The 17505-nt window shown below is 43.8% G+C and overlaps 7 protein-coding genes across 7 annotated transcripts in view; all 7 read right to left on the bottom strand.

The window, feature by feature from the left end:
* col6a3 (collagen, type VI, alpha 3) overlaps positions 1–17505 on the bottom strand; it is a 75401-nt gene that overhangs the window by 33704 nt on the left and 24192 nt on the right. The gene's annotated exons all lie outside the window — the stretch shown is intronic.
* LOC148352508 (collagen alpha-3(VI) chain-like) lies at positions 52–1313 on the bottom strand. The gene is made up of 2 exons (XM_088353466.1): positions 794–1313; positions 52–680 (listed from the first exon to the last, which is right to left on the bottom strand). Exons 1-2 carry the CDS (start codon positions 1311–1313, stop codon positions 52–54), a joined length of 1149 nt encoding a protein of 382 aa, XP_088209592.1.
* Positions 1433–2754, bottom strand: LOC148352507 (collagen alpha-3(VI) chain-like). The gene is made up of 2 exons (XM_088353465.1): positions 2175–2754; positions 1433–2061 (listed from the first exon to the last, which is right to left on the bottom strand). Exons 1-2 carry the CDS (start codon positions 2692–2694, stop codon positions 1433–1435), a joined length of 1149 nt encoding a protein of 382 aa, XP_088209591.1. The 5' UTR covers positions 2695–2754.
* Positions 2814–5528, bottom strand: LOC148352506 (collagen alpha-3(VI) chain-like; the record flags this gene model as incomplete). The annotated part of the gene is made up of 4 exons (XM_088353464.1): positions 2814–3442; positions 3556–4143; positions 4230–4823; positions 4937–5528. Coding segments are annotated over 4 exons (2403 nt in total), but the record flags the coding sequence as incomplete, so codon positions are not given.
* Positions 5576–6837, bottom strand: LOC148352505 (collagen alpha-3(VI) chain-like). The gene is made up of 2 exons (XM_088353463.1): positions 6318–6837; positions 5576–6204 (listed from the first exon to the last, which is right to left on the bottom strand). The coding sequence occupies exons 1-2, from the start codon at positions 6835–6837 to the stop codon at positions 5576–5578; spliced, it is 1149 nt and encodes a 382-aa protein (XP_088209589.1).
* LOC148352504 (collagen alpha-3(VI) chain-like) lies at positions 6969–8188 on the bottom strand. The gene is made up of 2 exons (XM_088353462.1): positions 7669–8188; positions 6969–7588 (listed from the first exon to the last, which is right to left on the bottom strand). The coding sequence occupies exons 1-2, from the start codon at positions 8186–8188 to the stop codon at positions 6969–6971; spliced, it is 1140 nt and encodes a 379-aa protein (XP_088209588.1).
* LOC148352503 (collagen alpha-3(VI) chain-like) lies at positions 9045–17447 on the bottom strand. The gene is made up of 6 exons (XM_088353461.1): positions 17443–17447; positions 16854–17395; positions 14059–14602; positions 10920–11542; positions 9754–10332; positions 9045–9670 (listed from the first exon to the last, which is right to left on the bottom strand). Exons 1-6 carry the CDS (start codon positions 17445–17447, stop codon positions 9045–9047), a joined length of 2919 nt encoding a protein of 972 aa, XP_088209587.1.

Here is a 17505-nt window from a genome sequence, read left to right as displayed (position 1 = left end):
CTAAGGAAAGACAAGAGGACAAATGATAAAGAAACTTGCTGATAAGTCATATTAGTGGGACATAGCTAAGGGTTTTGGGTCTGTACCGATTACTGGTGGAGTTTCAGTTGTGACGTCAACCACCACTGATTCCACAGCAGACTGAAGCTGTTGCTCAACAGTGGGAAGTTCAGTGAAATTATTCACGGATAGAGCATATCTGGGGTCGTGGGTAATTTTCTCCAGCTCTGTGCTATCGGAGTTTCTGGTGCCAATGACATATGTTATCACTCCCAACTGTTTGAGAGCAGAAGCTGGCTTATCCACACTGTCAGAGGACTTTGAGCCACTTAGCAAAATTAGGATCTGAGGGACCCCATCAAGACGTCTGCTACCAGCAGGAGCTGTGAAAACATTGTCCTTCAAGTACTGGAGTGCTGCTCCAGTATTAAGGGGACTTCCACCCTTGTGCCTCATACCCCTGACAATGTCAAGGACTTCTCCCTTTGTTTTGTACGTGTCTAGGTAGAACTGGACAGTTGCATCGCTGCTATACTGTACCAGGGAGACACGATCTTTGTCATTATTCACATTCAGCATCGCTATGACTTTTTGGACAAAGTCTTTCATAGCTGGGAATGAGTATCTTGTGGTGTCAGAAGCATCCAACAAGAAAACAACATCCTTCCCCGGGTTATCCACTGCAGTGAACAAAACATGAGACAATTCAGAATCAAAGTCTAACATTTGTATAACTAATGTTAGAACATGTTTGTTAACGTAGTGATGTGTTCAAGATGAGGATCTTCCTTACCAGTCGCTGTTGGTGTTATGGGTGTTGCTTTTACTACTTTGCTTAATACAGAAATGAACTGGTTTTGGACACTGGGTAGATCAGTGAGCTCAGACACTTCTAGGGCATGACTAGGATCGTCAGAGATCTGTTTCAGCTCACTGCTGTCAGAGTTCTGTGTTCCAATGCTGATTGTTAGGACGCCCTGCTGTTTTAGAGCAGAGGCTGGCGCATCCACGCTGTCAAAAGACCGACCTCCATTTAGCAAGATCAGGATCTGCGGAACACCTTGTGAGCGCCTACTCCCTGAGGAATCTGTAAAGACATTGTCCCGCACAAAACGCAGGGCGGCCCCTGTGTTGAGGGGTCTGCCTCCTCGGTGTCTGAGCCCTCTGACTGCATTAACAACATCCTCTCTTGTGGTAAACGTGTTCAAATAGAAATTGGCCTCTGGTTCTCTGCTGTACTGCACCACAGATACATGGTCTTTGTTTGCGCCCACATTAAGCTTCTCCAACACTTGCTCAACAAAATTGCGCATGGCGGGGAAGCCAATCCTGGTTCCATCTGAACCATCCAGAAGGAATACAATGTCCTTTTTGGCTTCAGCTAAGGAAAGACAAGAGGACAAATGATAAAGAAACTTGCTGACAAGTCGCATTAGTGGGACATAACTAAGAGTTTTGGGTCCGTACCGATTACTGGTGGATTTTCAGTTGTGACGTCAACCACCACTGATTCCACAGCCGACTGAAGCTGTTGCTCAACAGTGGGGAGTTCAGTGAAATTATTCACAGATAGAGCATATCTGGGGTCGTGGGTAATTTTCTCCAGCTCTGTGCTATCGGAGTTCCTGGTGCCAATGGCATATGTTAGCACTCCCAACTGTTTGAGAGCAGATGCTGGCCTATCCACACTATCAAAAGACTTTGAGCCACTTAACAAAATTAGGATCTGAGGGACCCCATCAAGACGTCTGCTACCAGCAGGAGCTGTGAAAACATTATCCCTCAAGTACTGGAGTGCTGCTCCAGTATTAAGGGGTCTTCCACCCTTGTGCCTCATACCCCTGACAATGTCAAGGACTTCTCCCTTTGTTTTGTACGTGTTCAGGTAGAACTGGACAGCTGCATCTCTGCTAAACTGTACCAGGGAGACACGATCTTTGTCGTTATCCACATTCAGCAACGCTATGACTTTTTGGACAAAGTCTTTCATAGCTGGGAATGAGTATCTTGTGTTGTCAGAAGCATCCAACAAGAAAACAACATCCTTGCCCGGCTTATCTACTGGGGTGAACAAAACATGAGACATTTCAGAATCAAAGTCTAACATTTTTATAACAAATTTTAGCACTCGTTTGATAACATCATGATTTGTTCAAGATAAGGATCTTCCTTACCAGTCGCTGTTGGTGTTATGGGTGTGGCTTTTACTACTTTGCTTAATACAGAAATAAACTGGTTTTGGACAATGGGTAGATCAGTGAGCTCAGACACTTCTAGGGCATAACTAGGATCATCAGATATCTTTTTCAGCTCACTGCTGTCAGAGTTCTGTGTCCCAATGCTGATTGTTCGGACGCCCTGCTGTTTTAAAGCAGAGGCTGGCGCATCCACGCTGTCAAAAGACCGACCTCCATTTAACAAGATCAAGATCTGCGGAACACCTTGTGAGCGCCTACTCCCCGAGGAGTCTGTAAAGACATTGTCCCGCACAAAACGCAGGGCGGCCCCTGTGTTGAGGGGTCTGCCTCCTCGGTGTCTGAGCCCTCTGACTGCATTCACAACATCCTCTCTTGTGGTAAACGTGTTCAAAAAGAAATTGGCCTCTGGTTCTCTGCTGTACTGTACCACAGAGACATGGTCTTTGTTTGCGCCCACATTAAGCTTCTCCAACACTTGCTCAACAAAATTGAGCATGGCGGGGAAGCCATTCCTGGTTCCGTCTGAACCATCCAGAAGGAATACAATGTCCTTTTTGGCTTCAGCTAAGGAAAGACAAGAGGACAAATGATAAAGACATTTGCTGAGAAGTCATATTAGTGGGACATAGCTAAAGGTTTTGGGTCCGTACCAATTACTGGTGGAGTTTCAGTTGTGACGTCAACCACCACTGATTCCACAGCAGACTGAAGCTGTTGCTCAACAGTGGGGAGTTCAGTGAAATTATTCACGGATATTGCATATCTGGGGTCGTGGGTAATTTTCTCCAGCTCTGTGCTATCGGAGTTTCTGGTGCCAATGACATATGTTATCACTCCCAACTGTTTTAGAGCAGAAGCTGGCCTTTCCACACTGTCAGAGGACTTTGAGCCACTGAGCAGAATTAGGATCTGAGGGACTCCATCAAGACGTCTGCTACCAGCAGGAGCTGTGAAAACATTGTCCTTCAAGTACTGGAGTGCTGCTCCGGTATTAAGGGGTCTTCCACCCTTGTGCCTCATACCCCTGACAATGTCAAGGACATCTCCCTTTGTTTTGTACGTGTTCAGGTAGAACTGGACAGTTGCATCTCTGCTATACTGTACCAGGGAGACACGATCTTTGTCGTTATCCACATTCATCATCTCTATGGCTTTATGGACAAAGTCCCTCATAGCTGGGAATGCGTATCTTGTGGTGTCAGAAGCATCCAACAAGAAAACAACATCCTTGCCCGGCTTGTCCACTGCGGTGAACAAAACATGAGACATTTCAGAATCAAAGTCTAACGTTTGTATAACTAATGTTAGAACATGTTTGTTAACGTAGTGATGTGTTCAAGATAAGGATCTTCCTTACCAGTCGCTGTTGGTGTTATGGGTGTTGCTTTTACTACTTTGCTTAATACAGAAATGAACTGGTTTTTGACACTGGGTAGATCAGTGAGCTCAGACACTTCTAGGGCATGACTAGGATCGTCAGAGATCTTTTTCAGCTCACTGCTGTTAGAGTTCTGTGTTCCAATGCTGATTGTTCGCACGCCCTGCTGTTTTAAAGCAGAGGCTGGCGCATCCACGCTGTCAAAAGACCGACCTCCATTTAGCAAGATCAGGATCTGCGGAACACCTTGTGAGCGCCTGCTCCCTGAGGAGTCTGTAAAGACATTGTCCCTTACAAAACGGAGGGCAGCCCCTGTGTTGAGGGGTCTGCCTCCTCGGTGTCTGAGCCTTTTGATTGCATTCACAACATCTTCTTCTGTGCTAAACGTGTTCAAGAAGAAACTGGCCTCTGGTTCTCTGCTGTACTGCACCACAGATACATGGTCTTTGTTTGCGCCCACATTAAGCTTCTCCACCACTTGCTCAACAAAATTGCGTATGGCTGGGAAGCCATTCCTGGTTCCATCGGAACCATCCAGAAGGAATACAATGTCCTTTTTGGCTTCAGCTAAGGAAAGACAATAGGACAATTGATAAAGAAACTTGCTGATAAGTCATATTAGTGGGACATAGCTAAGGGTTTTGGGTCTGTACCGATTACTGGTGGAGTTTCAGTTGTGACGTCAACCACCACTGATTCCACAGCAGACTGAAGCTGTTGCTCAACAGTGGGAAGTTCAGTGAAATTATTCACGGATAGAGCATATCTGGGGTCGTGGGTAATTTTCTCCAGCTCTGTGCTATCGGAGTTCCTGGTGCCAATGGCATATGTCAGCACTCCCAACTGTTTGAGAGCAGAAGCTGGCCTATCCACACTGTCAAAGGACTTTGAGCCACTTAGCAAAATTAGTATCTGTGGGACCCCATCAAGACGTCTGCTACCGGCAGTCGCTGTGAAAACATTATCCTTCAAGTACTGGAGTGCAGCTCCAGTATTAAGGGGTCTTCCACCCTTGTGCCTCATACCCCTGACAATGTCAAGGACTTCTCCCTTTGTTTTGTACGTGTTCAGGTAGAACTGGACAGCTGCATCTCTGCTATACTGTACCAGGGAGACACGATCTTTGTCATTATCCACATTTAGCAACGCTATGACTTTTTGGACAAAGTCTTTCATAGCTGGGAATGAGTATCTTGTACTGTCAGAAGCATCCAACAAGAAAACAACATCCTTCCCCGGCTTATCCACTGCAGTGAACAAAACATGAGACAATTCAGAATCAAAGTCTAACATTTGTATAACTAATGTTAGAACATGTTTGTTAACGTAGTGATGTGTTCAAGATAAGGATCTTCCTTACCAGTCGCTGTTGGTGTTATGGGTGTGGGTTTTACTACTTTGCTTAATACAGAAATGAACTGGTTTTTGACACTGGGTAGATCAGTGAGCTCAGACACTTCTAGGGCATGACTAGGATTGTCAGAGATCTTTTTCAGCTCCCTGCTGTCAGAGTTCTGTGTTCCAATGCTGATTGTTCGGACGCCCTGCTGTTTTAAAGCAGAGGCTGGCGCATCCACGCTGTCAAAAGACCGACCTCCATTTAGCAAGGTGAGGATCTGCGGAACACCTTGTGAGCGCCTACTCCCTGAGGAGTCTGTAAAGACATTGTCCTGCACAAAACGGAGGGCAGCCCCTGTGTTGAGGGGTCTGCCTCCTCGGTGTCTGAGCCCTCTGACTGCATTCACAACATCTTCTTTTGTGCTAAACGTGTTCAAGAAGAAACTGGCCTCTGGTTCTCTGCTGTACTGCACCACAGATACATGGTCTTTGTTTGCGCCCACATTAAGCTTCTCCACCACTTGCTCAACAAAATTGCGTATGGCTGGGAAGCCATTCCTGGTTCCATCGGAACCATCCAGAAGGAATACAATGTCCTTTTTGGCTTCAGCTAAGGAAAGACAAGAGGACAATTGATAAAGAAACTTGCTGATAAGTCATATTAGTGGGACATAGCTAAGGGTTTTGGGTCCGTACCGATTACTGGTGGAGTTTCAGTTGTGACGTCAACCACCACTGATTCCACAGCCGACTGAAGCTGTTGCTCAACAGTGGGAAGTTCGGTGAAATTATTCACGGATAGAGCATATCTGGGGTCGTGGGTAATTTTCTCCAGCTCTGTGCTATCGGAGCTCCTGGTGCCAATGGCATATGTTAGCACTCCCAACTGTTTGAGAGCAGAAGCTGGCCTATCCACACTGTCAGAGGACTTTGAGCCACTGAGCAAAATTAGGATCTGAGGGACTCCATCAAGACGTCTGCTACCAGCAGGAGCTGTGAAAACATTGTCCTTCAAGTACTGGAGTGCTGCTCCAGTATTAAGGGGTCTTCCACCCTTGTGCCTCATACCCCTGACAATGTCAAGGACTTCTCCCTTTGTTTTGTACGTGTTCAGGTAAAACTGGACAGTTGCATCTCTGCTATACTGTACCAGGGAGACACGATCTTTGTCATTATCCACATTCAGCAACGCGATGACTTTTTCGACAAAGTCTTTCATAGCTGGGAATGAGTATCTTGTGGTGTCAGAAGCATCCAACAAGAAAACAACATCCTTGCCCGGCTTGTCCACTGCGGTGAACAAAACATGACACATTTCAGAATCAAAGTCTAATATTTGTATAACTTATGTTAGCACACGTTTGTTAACATAGTGATGTGTTCAAGATGAGGATTTTCCTTACCAGTAGCTGTTGGTGTAATGGGTGTGGCTTTTACTACTTTGCTTAATACAGAAATGAACTGGTTTTGGACACTGGGTAGATCAGTGAGCTCAGACACTTCTAGGGCATGACTAGGATCGTCAGAGATCTTTTTCAGCTCACTGCTGTCAGAGTTCTGTGTTCCAATGCTGATTGTTAGGACGCCCTGCTGTTTTAGAGCAGAGGCTGGCGCATCCACGCTGTCAAAAGACCGACCTCCATTTAGCAAGGTGAGGATCTGCGGAACACCTTGTGAGCGCCTACTCCCTGAGGAGTCTGTAAAGACATTGTCCCGCACAAAACGCAGGGCGGCCCCTGTGTTGAGGGGTCTGCCTCCTCGGTGTCTGAGCCTTTTGATTGCATTCACAACATCTTCTTTTGTGCTAAACGTGTTCAAGAAGAAACTGGCCTCTGGTTCTCTGCTGTACTGCACCACAGATACATGGTCTTTGTTTGCGCCCACATTAAGCTTCTCCAACACTTGCTCAACAAAATTGCGCATGGCGGGGAAGCCATTCCTGGTTCCATCTGAACCATCCAGAAGGAATACAATGTCCTTTTTGGCTTCGGCTAAAGAAAGACGGCAGGACAAACAAAGGTAAATTTTGTGAAACAGTCACACTTGCTGCCAAGTCAAATTAATACTTCCAAGACCATACCCAGTACTTGTGGAGTTTCCGTAGTGACGTCAACCACTACAGCCTTCACAGAGGCCTGAAGCTCTTCCTGGACAGTGGGGAGGTCAGTGAAATCAGACACAAACAGTGCGTATCTAGGTTCATGGGCTATTTCTTGCAGCTCCACACTGTTTGAGGTTCTGGTGCCGATGGGAAATATCAGTACCCCCATCTCTTTCAGAGCAGAAGTTGGCTCACCCACATTGTCAAAAGACCTTCCCCCACTGAGCAAGATTAAGACCTGAGGGACTGCCTCGAGACGTCTGCTGCCAGCAGTGGCTGTGAAAACATTGTCTCTCAAGTACTGGATGGCTGCTCCGGTGTTGAGGGGGTTTCCACCCTTGTGCCTCAACCCTCTGACAATGTCAATTATTTCACCCTTTTTTGTGTATGTGTTCAAGTAGAACTCGACTGTTGCATCTCTGCTATACTGCACCAGTGAGACCTGATCTTTGTTGTCATCAAGACTCAGCTTCTCTACGACTCTTTGAACAAAGAGTTTCATATCTGGGAATGAGTTTCTTGTGGCATCAGAACCATCCAACAAGAAAACAACATCCCTGCCCGGCGTATCCGCTGTGATCACAAAAATAATATATATTTTTAGACGCCAACATTTACATTTCATTTTTTTCTAGGCTGGAAAACTTCCTTACCAGTCTCTGCGGTTTTCACTGAAGCGGCCCTTTGCACTCTGTTCAAGACGACATAGAGCTGTTCTTGAACTTTTTGCAAGCCAGTAAAGTCAAATACATCTAAAGCGTAGCTTGGGTCATGGGATATCTTCCGCAACTCGTTCTTGTCAGAGCTCCTTAATCCAATGCTGATTGTATAAATGCCTTGCTGTTTGAGAGCAGTGGCTGCTGCATCAACACTATCAAAAGACCGCCTGCTATTGAGCAGGATTAGAACCTGGGGGATACCACGCACTTGTCTACTTCCTTTGGAGTCTGTAAAAATGTTTGTCCTGACAAATTCGAGGGCGGCCCCTGTGTTGAGAGGTCTGCCTCCTTTGTGATTGAGCCCTTTTACTACATTTACAATATCTTCTTTCGTATTGTATGAGTTCAGATAGAAGTTGGCCTCTGCATCTCTGCTGTACTGGACCACAGAGACACGGTCTCCGTCTTCTTTTACATTGAATGTCTCCACCACTCTCTCAATAAAATCCCGCATGGCGGGAAAACCATTCCTTGTTCCATCTGAGCCATCGAGAAGGAATACAATGTCCCTTTTGGTGTCTGTCACAACTAAATGAAACAAAAAACAAGCTTTAAACAACAGTCCCTATGAATGGTGTGTTTGATCTGTTTCATGACCTTATACAGTGCATCTTTTTTAATTTCTCTCTACTCTTTGGTTATAGAATGTTGCCTTTACATATGAGGTTCGACCTTCGTGTCTTTGTCAAATGGCAGCTTTTTTCCTATTATTATTGCGGATATTTACATAAATTGCTGCGTCACTTTTAGAGCACTATTTCACTCAAACTAATCGGATAACTGCAGTCCTTTTCCTGGGCATTGTTTGCCGCAGTCCAAATTAATCGTTTACACAACTTGTGACAAACCAATAACCCCTTTATTCTGGGGGGTAACCACGAACCTTTGACATTAAATAAAACGAATCAAGTGGCGTGCTTGTTTGCAGTCACTAAGTGTGCTCCATTACCATGTCCTGTTTGTTTATGCGTTGTGATCACACGTGGCTCGAGAGAAACATAGACATACAAAATATCTGGATGGATACAACAGTTGCATCTACTATGTGTGGACTGACGGAATTTAAAACAGAAAGTAAAAATGAGGCTTTTTTAACAAGTAAGACGGAGTTTTCTTGTTTTGTTTGTCTGCGCACTACAATTTCAACAGTGCTTTCCGAGATGAGGGAAATTGTGCTGGCAAACCGATTCCCTTTGTTACGACGTGGTACATATATTTCTTACTTTGCGGAAATTTACCCAACACAAGTGGTTATGGAATGTATTTACCACAAAGATCGAGGGACTATTGTTAAACCCGAAATTTATATTTCAACCAAAAGGGAACTTACCAACACCAGATTCGGGTATGTTGTTACCGGATAAAACCGCAGACAGTAAACGTTGGGTCACAGCAGGAAAGTCGGATTTCGTATCGATATAATATGCCTTTTCAGCAGTGTTTGATATTTTCTCCATTTCTTGTTTATCGGCATTATTTATTCCAATACTATAGAGATTAATGCCAGCATTTCTCAGGCCATCCAGTGACTCGGCAACATTGTCATCCGACTTTTTACCACTTAAGACAATCATCGTTTGAGGGACTCCTTGTTGAGCTCTGCTTCCAGCTGATTCTGTAAACATATATTTTCTCGAGTATTCAAGGGCTGCACCTGTGTTTACAGTTGAGCCTCCCCGTAGTTTCACATTGCTCAGCTGAGACAATAGATCATTTTTATTTCTGTTTGAGTTTAAGGCAAAGTCTGCCGTGGCCTGTTTGCTATATTGGATGAGAGCAACTTGTACATTTTCTGGCCCAATTTCTACTGCTTGAACAAATTGTTTCACAAAGTCCAAAACAGGTCCTTCATTTGCTTGCATATCATCCGATCCAGCAAGTACAAATACAATGTCAGCAGGGCCCCCAAGCTCTAATTGTGTAACTGTTGAAGTACCTGAAATTACACACAAATTCTAATGAAAACAGACCGTTTCATTTTAGCTAATTGTATTCTAAAACACACGACAAAAATCTTACCGACAGCGGGCGTATAGCCGTCTGTATCCGCAAAATCTTTCATCATGGTTTTTATCGGTTCATGAACACTTGGCAGATTTGCGAATCTCGCGATTGAAAAATACTGTGTCGGCGTAAATGAAAGACTTTGCATTTCTAATGCGTCTGCATTGTTTGTTCCAATCGAGAATGTCTTTATTCCAATCTCTCTGAGGGATTGTGCTGGTCCTCTTACATCGTCCTTGGATCTGCCGCCACTAAAGACAAACAAATACTGAGGAACCGAAGATCCTCGGCGGCCTCCGACCGAAGCTGCGAAGACATTGTCTCTGACAAATTCCAGCGCTTTGCCAAGGTAGAGCGGTCTGCCATACTTATGTCCGATACTGCGTATAGAATTCAGCACATCTGACTTTGATGAATATGAGTTCAAGTAGAAATTGACAGTGGAATTGCGGCTGTACTGAACTACAGCCATCTGGTCTCTGTCATCAAGGCTCAATGTTTCCGCCATTTGTTCAATAAATTGACGTATGGCTTCAAAACCGTTTCGGGAGTCGTATGAGCCATCAATCAAGAACACTACATCATTCCTTGGTTCTGTAGTAAAGAGGGCAATGCAAAACAAGTCAGCTGTTACAAGCAATCCTTGGTTTGAAAAATAAGTCATTTCGCAACATCAGTCATGCGTACAGAGTTACCCCTCCCTTCCACCTAGCTGGATCCGATCATCCCTGTCTGTCCCTCACCTCTAAATACAACTTTTACCGTAGAAAAACATGTAAAAAAGAACAAAGCGAACATGGCCTGATGGAGCTCTCAGCTTGCTGGTATGTGTTTGAGAAGCCTAACTTACAGGAGGACACTGACACTGAACTTCCTTGAATAAAAAAAGTATGCACAATGCCATTGGGTGTTTCCAAACCATGCTGGCTAAATGGCAGCAGGCAGAAGAACTTTAAAAGGAGTATTATCCGCACATCCCTGAAAATCATAGACGGGTAGGTGGGGACAGTAGGTGTTTCGTCATGCTGGGTGATGCTTCTTGGGATATGGTGGATGTATACATTAAAATACTGCATGCAGGGGTACGACAGCCAGAATGGTATGTACGTATGTAGGTAACTAACTATGGTATAAAATGGCTTTTGAAAATATGAAAGGGAAGGCGTCAGAAATGTTCTTACCTGATACAGTGACATGGTTTGATACTGTCTGTCGTGGGACTCTTTGTACAAAGGAAACTAGCTGCTGATAGATTCTTCCGACATCGTCAAACTGCCGCAGAGCAAAGGCATATGACGGTACATATGCGACAGTTTGCAGCTCAAGAAGATCAGAGTTTTTGTTCCCGATGCAGAAGGCAACAATTTTGTCCTGTTTAAGAGCAGCAGCGGCGCTCGTAACGTCATCTTGAGATCCACCTCCGCTCAACAGAATCAAAATCTGAGGCACACCGTCTTGGTGCCGACTCCCAGAGGACTCTTTGAAAGTTTTGGTCCTCACATATTCTAGAGCTGCTCCGGTCTTAAGAGGTCCTCCACCTTTGTGTTTCAGCTGATCAACAGCTCTAAGAACATCTTGTAAATTGGTGTAGGTCTTAAAATTAAAGTGCATCTTTGGGTCTCTGCTGTACTGGACAACAGAGACTTGGTCACCAGTCACACCAACGGTGAGCGTTTGAATGATTTGTTTAATGAAACTTTTAATTGCCGGGAAGTCTGTCAAAGTTTTATCTGAACCATCCACCAGAAACACAATGTCTCTCTGTGGGGAATCTTGTTCCACTAGAAAAGAAAAATGGTTAAACCTTGTTAATGACCAAAAAACACATCTCAAAGTCGAATACATAGTTGTTCTAGCTAGGTATGCAGTGATTTGATTGAGCGGAAGAAAGTGATTCACTAGAAAACAAGAATGGCGGGAGCTTCCTGTGTAAAGAGAATCAAAGCGTGATGGCCTATCATCGGATATAAGTTTGGTGTCAATGATGCAGTAATCATTGGCTCAAGAAAGAGCTTCTGAACGAAGGCTAATGTGGCATGGTCAAGAAAAGGATCTGCAAAAAGTGAAACTGGTGAGCCACACAACAAATGGGGTATGTGTGGAAAAACAAGTAAGGCAAGAGCATCCTGTGTGAAACAGAACAAAATGTGAGTGACTCTGGAAAGGACCTTCATCAGATCCAAATATGATTTCAATGATGCAATAATCATTGGCTCAAGGAAGAGCTTCTGAAAAGGGACAATGTGGAATTGTCAAGAGAAGGCTCTGCAAAAAAGGAAAAATGGTGAGCCCGCCAGAAACAGGGTAACTAAGTTTCTCTGAACACGTGGAAAAACATGAAGCATTATGAAACTGACTGACAACTGATCCAGATGTTGGATCCAGTTTCACTGACGTTTGAAGAAAATGATTATAGTGTGGTGCCTCAGTTTTCGAACGCCTCCGAACTCAACGTCCTCTTTCCTCAGTCAAAATTTTCCAGAAAACTAAATTTTTTGAAATATTATATTTAATGTATGTTTAGGATTAAATTCCTGGTTTGAGGTTCGTTTGCTTTGAAAACAAAGTGGATTACTCATATAAGCAAAAACGTATTATTCAGTTTCTTATGGGAAAAATAATGACAACTCTCGATTAAATCAGAAGTCAACCTCAAATTTGGATAGGATTTACTCCCAAAGCAAAACTCAACCAAAATGTACTCTACAAGGAAGGAAAATATGTCACTCAAATGTATGTAAATTGTAGAAAATGTGTTTATATTACATGATAATTATTTTTTAATACATTTATAGATCAGTATTATATTTTTCTCAATATTTAGGACTACATTGTAGGTTGGGAAAAGCATACTTTTCATTTGGGCCAGAATGAATTAATGAGTTTACCATTTATTTGCTACAGGAATGATCAATTCAGACCTCAACCAAATAAGACCTCAACTGTCAACCCGGGATGGACTAATTTGGTGAGCTAATCCCGGCCAATACGCATATCAGGAAGGAGGAAAAATGATGCCATTCCACGTCACCCCAAAGATATGTAAGTAGTACAAAATGTGCTTGTATTAAAATGATATTTTGAATACATTTATCAGTACAGACGCTTCTCGACCTACGAAAGAGATGGTTCGTAAATTGAATTTGTTCGAAAATTGCTTCAGTGCCATATTTTGTATGTTTAAGGTTTATCAGTGTCTGAAACTCATGACAAAACGTTACCGGACACATCTGAAAAGTTTCCTACCCCATTTTTCACAACTTGAAACATAATAAGACAACTCATCGCAAAAAACCCATTGTTGCAAAGTATTAAGTATTGTTAATCAGAATATATAACAGAACAACACTTTAAAATTAAGTGTATTATAAATCTACTTATAACATTTATTGCATGTATATGACATCGCTGTTTTCCATCTGCCATTAGTTTCTACCTGTATTGACTCATCTTTATTCATGCAATGTTTGCTACAAGCCACGTGAACTCCTCATTCCACGATGCTTTTAATGTACGTTTACGTTTTGTAGCGTCATACATTATGTTAGCTTCTTTTGAATATTTCTTCTGGGGCTGAGGTTTTGGCTCGATTCCGAAGCACTTCTCCATTTTTCTTGTGTTCTCTGTGCGTCTACTTTGGAACATGCAAATACACGACCTTATAAGGCTCGGGAAAGTCTGGAAGCACGAAGTTATTCGATGCAGTCTTCTGATTGGCTGCCAAGTATGAAATGAAATGATCTGCATTTCTATAGCGCTTTTCAAGTCAATGACTTCCCAAAACGCTTTACAATGTGCTCCACATTTCCCAATAGCGGCCGTGCAGCCATGTAAGGCGCTAACCTGCTTATTGGGTGTATTAGGGGTTCAGTGTCTTACCCAAGGACACTTCGACATGTAACACGGAGGAGCCGGGATTCGAACTGCGATCTCTTGATCCGAAGACGAGCGCTCTACCTCCTGAGCCACTGCCGCCCGAGTAGGAAAATGGCCAAACGAAACGAAATTTCCAAACCGAACGAAGATTTGGAAATTGGAATAAAGCAAACGTTTGATTTGAAGTTGTCGGCCATCCGGGCGGAAACGTTTTGTAAGTAGTACGCCCGACGTAAAAAATGCACGCCCTGGGCGTCCGGGCAGACGTTATTTCAGACACTGGGTTTATATAAGTATGTTTAAGGCTTGTATAAGTAACCTGTATTGGTTTGTCCAACCAATTTAAGTTCAAAAACCGAGGCACCGCTGTGAATGTAAAAGGGGAAAATGGAGAGGCAGTTCTTACCTACAGGAACTTCTAGCGCTTTTCCCACCTGAACAAACGACACTATATCTTGTTGGATGGATAAAAGCTCGCCAAAAACAGGCACATTAAAAACATAAACAGAAGAGGAGGCTATATCTTCAAGCTCCTCTCGTTTAGCGTTTTTCAATCCGATCGCAAAAGACAGGAAACCAAGTCGACGGATGTCAACCGCAGCTTTCGAAACGTCATCATCGGATGCGCCCGCCGTCAACAAAAATATAATCTGAGGGACTCCTTGGAGAACTCTGCTCTGGGAGGCGGCGTTCAAAATGAACTCCCGCGCAAATTCCAGAGCAGCTCCGGTGTTCCTCAGGTTCCCTCCTTTATGCCGAAGACTTCGGACGGCATGAATGAGCTTTTTTTTGGAAGGGTGGGCCGTCAAGTTGAAGTAAACGCTAGCGTCGTCGCTATACTGTAGGACGGCCACTCGGATCTTATCGTCTCCGACGTCCAGCTCTTCTACCGTTCTCCTGATGAACTCCCGAATGGCCGGGAGTCCGTTTCTCGAGTCCTCAGAACCGTCCAGAAGGAAGACTATGTCTCTTTTGTTGTGGACTGCATCTTGTGTGAATACATGGAAAGACCGTTCATGGACTAGGAAGGTCCGGCAGAGAACGAAAGGTGGACCTCTAGTAAGTCCAGTTTAAAAAAATGTATCGTGATGTGGGTAAAGAACGCTATGGTCTGAAAGCTAAGGCTCGGATGATAATTTTGATATAGAAGACATTTATAGAAGACCAGGGGTCGGGAACCTTTTTGACCCAAAGAGCCATAATCATGCTGAGGTTTTTGAGTTTTTCCTTGCCCGCATGTTGGTTTAAGATCCGGTTAATTGTGTCATTGTAATCCTGTGCAGTCCTTTGAGACATTTTTGGGATTAAGGGCTATATAAATAAATTTGAATTGAACCCAGTCCTAGCTGTCCCCTTTTGTCAGTCCGTCTGCGAACCTCAGTTATCCCTAGGCAAGCCTTTTTCGACCCTGACTCCCACCTGTTTTTTGCTCCCGTCCGTCACCCGGCTTTGACCCATTTTTGATCCTGACCACTTCTACTCTCCCGTCCCGGCTTTCAACCTCTTTTTGTCCCCGACCACGTCTACTCTCCTTTTCTGTCTTACGACTCGCTTCTGACCCCGACCACGTTTTTTGCTCTCCTGTCCCGGCTACTGACCCGTTTTTCCGTTCCCGACACCGCCATCGCTCGCCACAGAAGATCCACTTCCGCGTTCAGAGCGACCTGCTTCCCGCGTCCAGCAATCACCGGATCATGGGCGCAACCCTTTCTCTTTCTTCCAATAAAACTTGCAAGAAACGCAACGCAAGTGGGTCCTGTCTCCGTCTGGTCGCTGACAATTAGTGTATATTTTAAGAGAAAATCTAACAAAACCACCAAACCCACTCTCCAGACAAAATCTAATTCCTCTGCATATTTTATTTCACTGTGTGTCATTTGATGATTTGATCAAATATATTAAATCATATAAATACCTGTGTCACATATCAATATAAATACACCACCTGAAATTTGTCTCCCTCCCTCAGTTACATAAGAGTGTTGAGGCTCATTTTGGTCCTAAAGAATGGTTTCAAAACAAGGTGCAAGCAAATTCCTCTCATAAAAATGTCACAAAATACTGCAAACGATCAGGAAATGGTCGTATTTACCCTCGGCGCAGACTGCACTAAGCGAGAGAAGAAGGGAGTGCCTTGTGCTGTGTGCAGTCCATCTCTACTGCCCACCCAATCAAATTGCTCTCAGTGGTTTGCTAGTGTTTTTGAGTATTTGCAGTTTGTTCTTGGAGTTTTCTCATAGGAATCGCAATAGTGAACATACATAGCTTAATGAGATTTCATTTAAAGGGTCTCCCAAATTTGGAACTCCATAGATACATTTCTAATAGTCAAAATTTATCTCGGAGCCATGTTTCTCAAGAAAAGAGCCATATATGGCTCACGAGCCATAGGTTCCCGACCGCTGCAGTAGACCCTCAGGATTTGGCGTTTCCGCCTTTTGACGTTTTCACTTAGTGGTGTGGAACATCTTTTTGGAATCTTCCTTATGGCATTTTCCTGTCTGCAATTGGTCGACGTCATATAAAATGCTGGTCTGCTATTGGTTTGCGTCAGGGCTTCATTAAAATGCTGATATGCTATTGGCTAAACTCCCTCCTCCAATGTCTTTCTCTTTCTTCATACAGTTCAGTTCAATTTTGTTTTTGTTTGCTTGCTAAACACTCAACACTTTGGCTCCCAGTGATGCTCGGGTGAAGTGAAACCCAAAACTAGCCAAGAACAATATAATATTATATATATATATATTACGATTATCAAGAAAAATGAAAAAGGCAGATGAATCGCTACACTCGCTTAGCGGCATGGCCTTATCCAATCGAGGATCAGGACTATTATTGAACCCTGGATGAGATTTAACAAGGAAATCTAAGGGAATCTGACGTCTTCTCCCTCCTCTGCATTCACCTGCTACTCCATTGTACCAGCTCAACACACGTGACATCAAAGGTAATTGAATTTTATAATTTTTTATTTCCCTGTATATTTATGAATTATGTTTAATCTTATGCACATGTATTACGCATAACTATATATATTATTTTGACATTTTCATGTTATCTGGTGTACTGGGCATTACCATAGATTTTTATCCTGATATATATATATAGTATATGTATATAATTTCACCTTGCAATCCCCACCTCAGACAGGATTTGTCGTCTCCAGGTGGGTCTACTGTATCAAGATAATCCGCTAGATCATTGGACTTATGACGCAAATTTTAAGACGAGATTCTTACCCATTAAATCAGGTGTTGTGGATTCCGGGGCATCGTTATCTGCGTTCAGTGCAGCAACCAGTTTAGCCTGAATTGAGGGCAACTCCATAAAATATTGGACCTTGTATATAAAACCAGGTTCAAAGGCAACCAATTCCAAGTCTGAAAAGTCAGCATCGCCCACTCCAACTCCCAGAGACACAATCTCGTGGTCCTTAAGAGCAAGAGCCGGGCTGGTGACATCATCGGAGGACGGGTCGGAAACCAGAAGAATCAAAATCTGCGGCACGCCTTCCAACCTCCGACTGCCGGAGGAGGAAGTAAAGACGCTGTGTCTCACAAACTGGAGTGCCGCCCCCACGTTAAGGCGTCTCCCTCCGCCACCGTGACTCAAACTATCAATGGCGTTGGTAACGTCACTCGCGGTCTTGTGGGAGTTCAGGTAAAAATCGACGTCGGGTTTTTCGGCAAACTGAACCACAGACACTCTGTCTCGGTCTTCGCCGACACTGAGTCGTTTGACTACGTTCTTAAGGAAGAGTTTTATGTCTGTGAACCCGTTCCTGGTGTTTTCAGAACCATCCAGTAGGAACACAACATCTCTTTTTACAGCATGACCTTGTACTATGAAAGGGAGACATGAGGTTTTCAAGAAGCTATTAGGAGAACCGCA

Source organism: Urocampus carinirostris, chromosome 14 (assembly GCF_059441175.1).
Source record: "Urocampus carinirostris isolate Australia breed hairy pipefish chromosome 14, RoL_Ucar_1.0, whole genome shotgun sequence".
Lineage (NCBI taxonomy): Eukaryota > Metazoa > Chordata > Actinopteri > Syngnathiformes > Syngnathidae > Urocampus > Urocampus carinirostris.
This window is presented reverse-complemented; position numbering and strand designations above follow the sequence as displayed.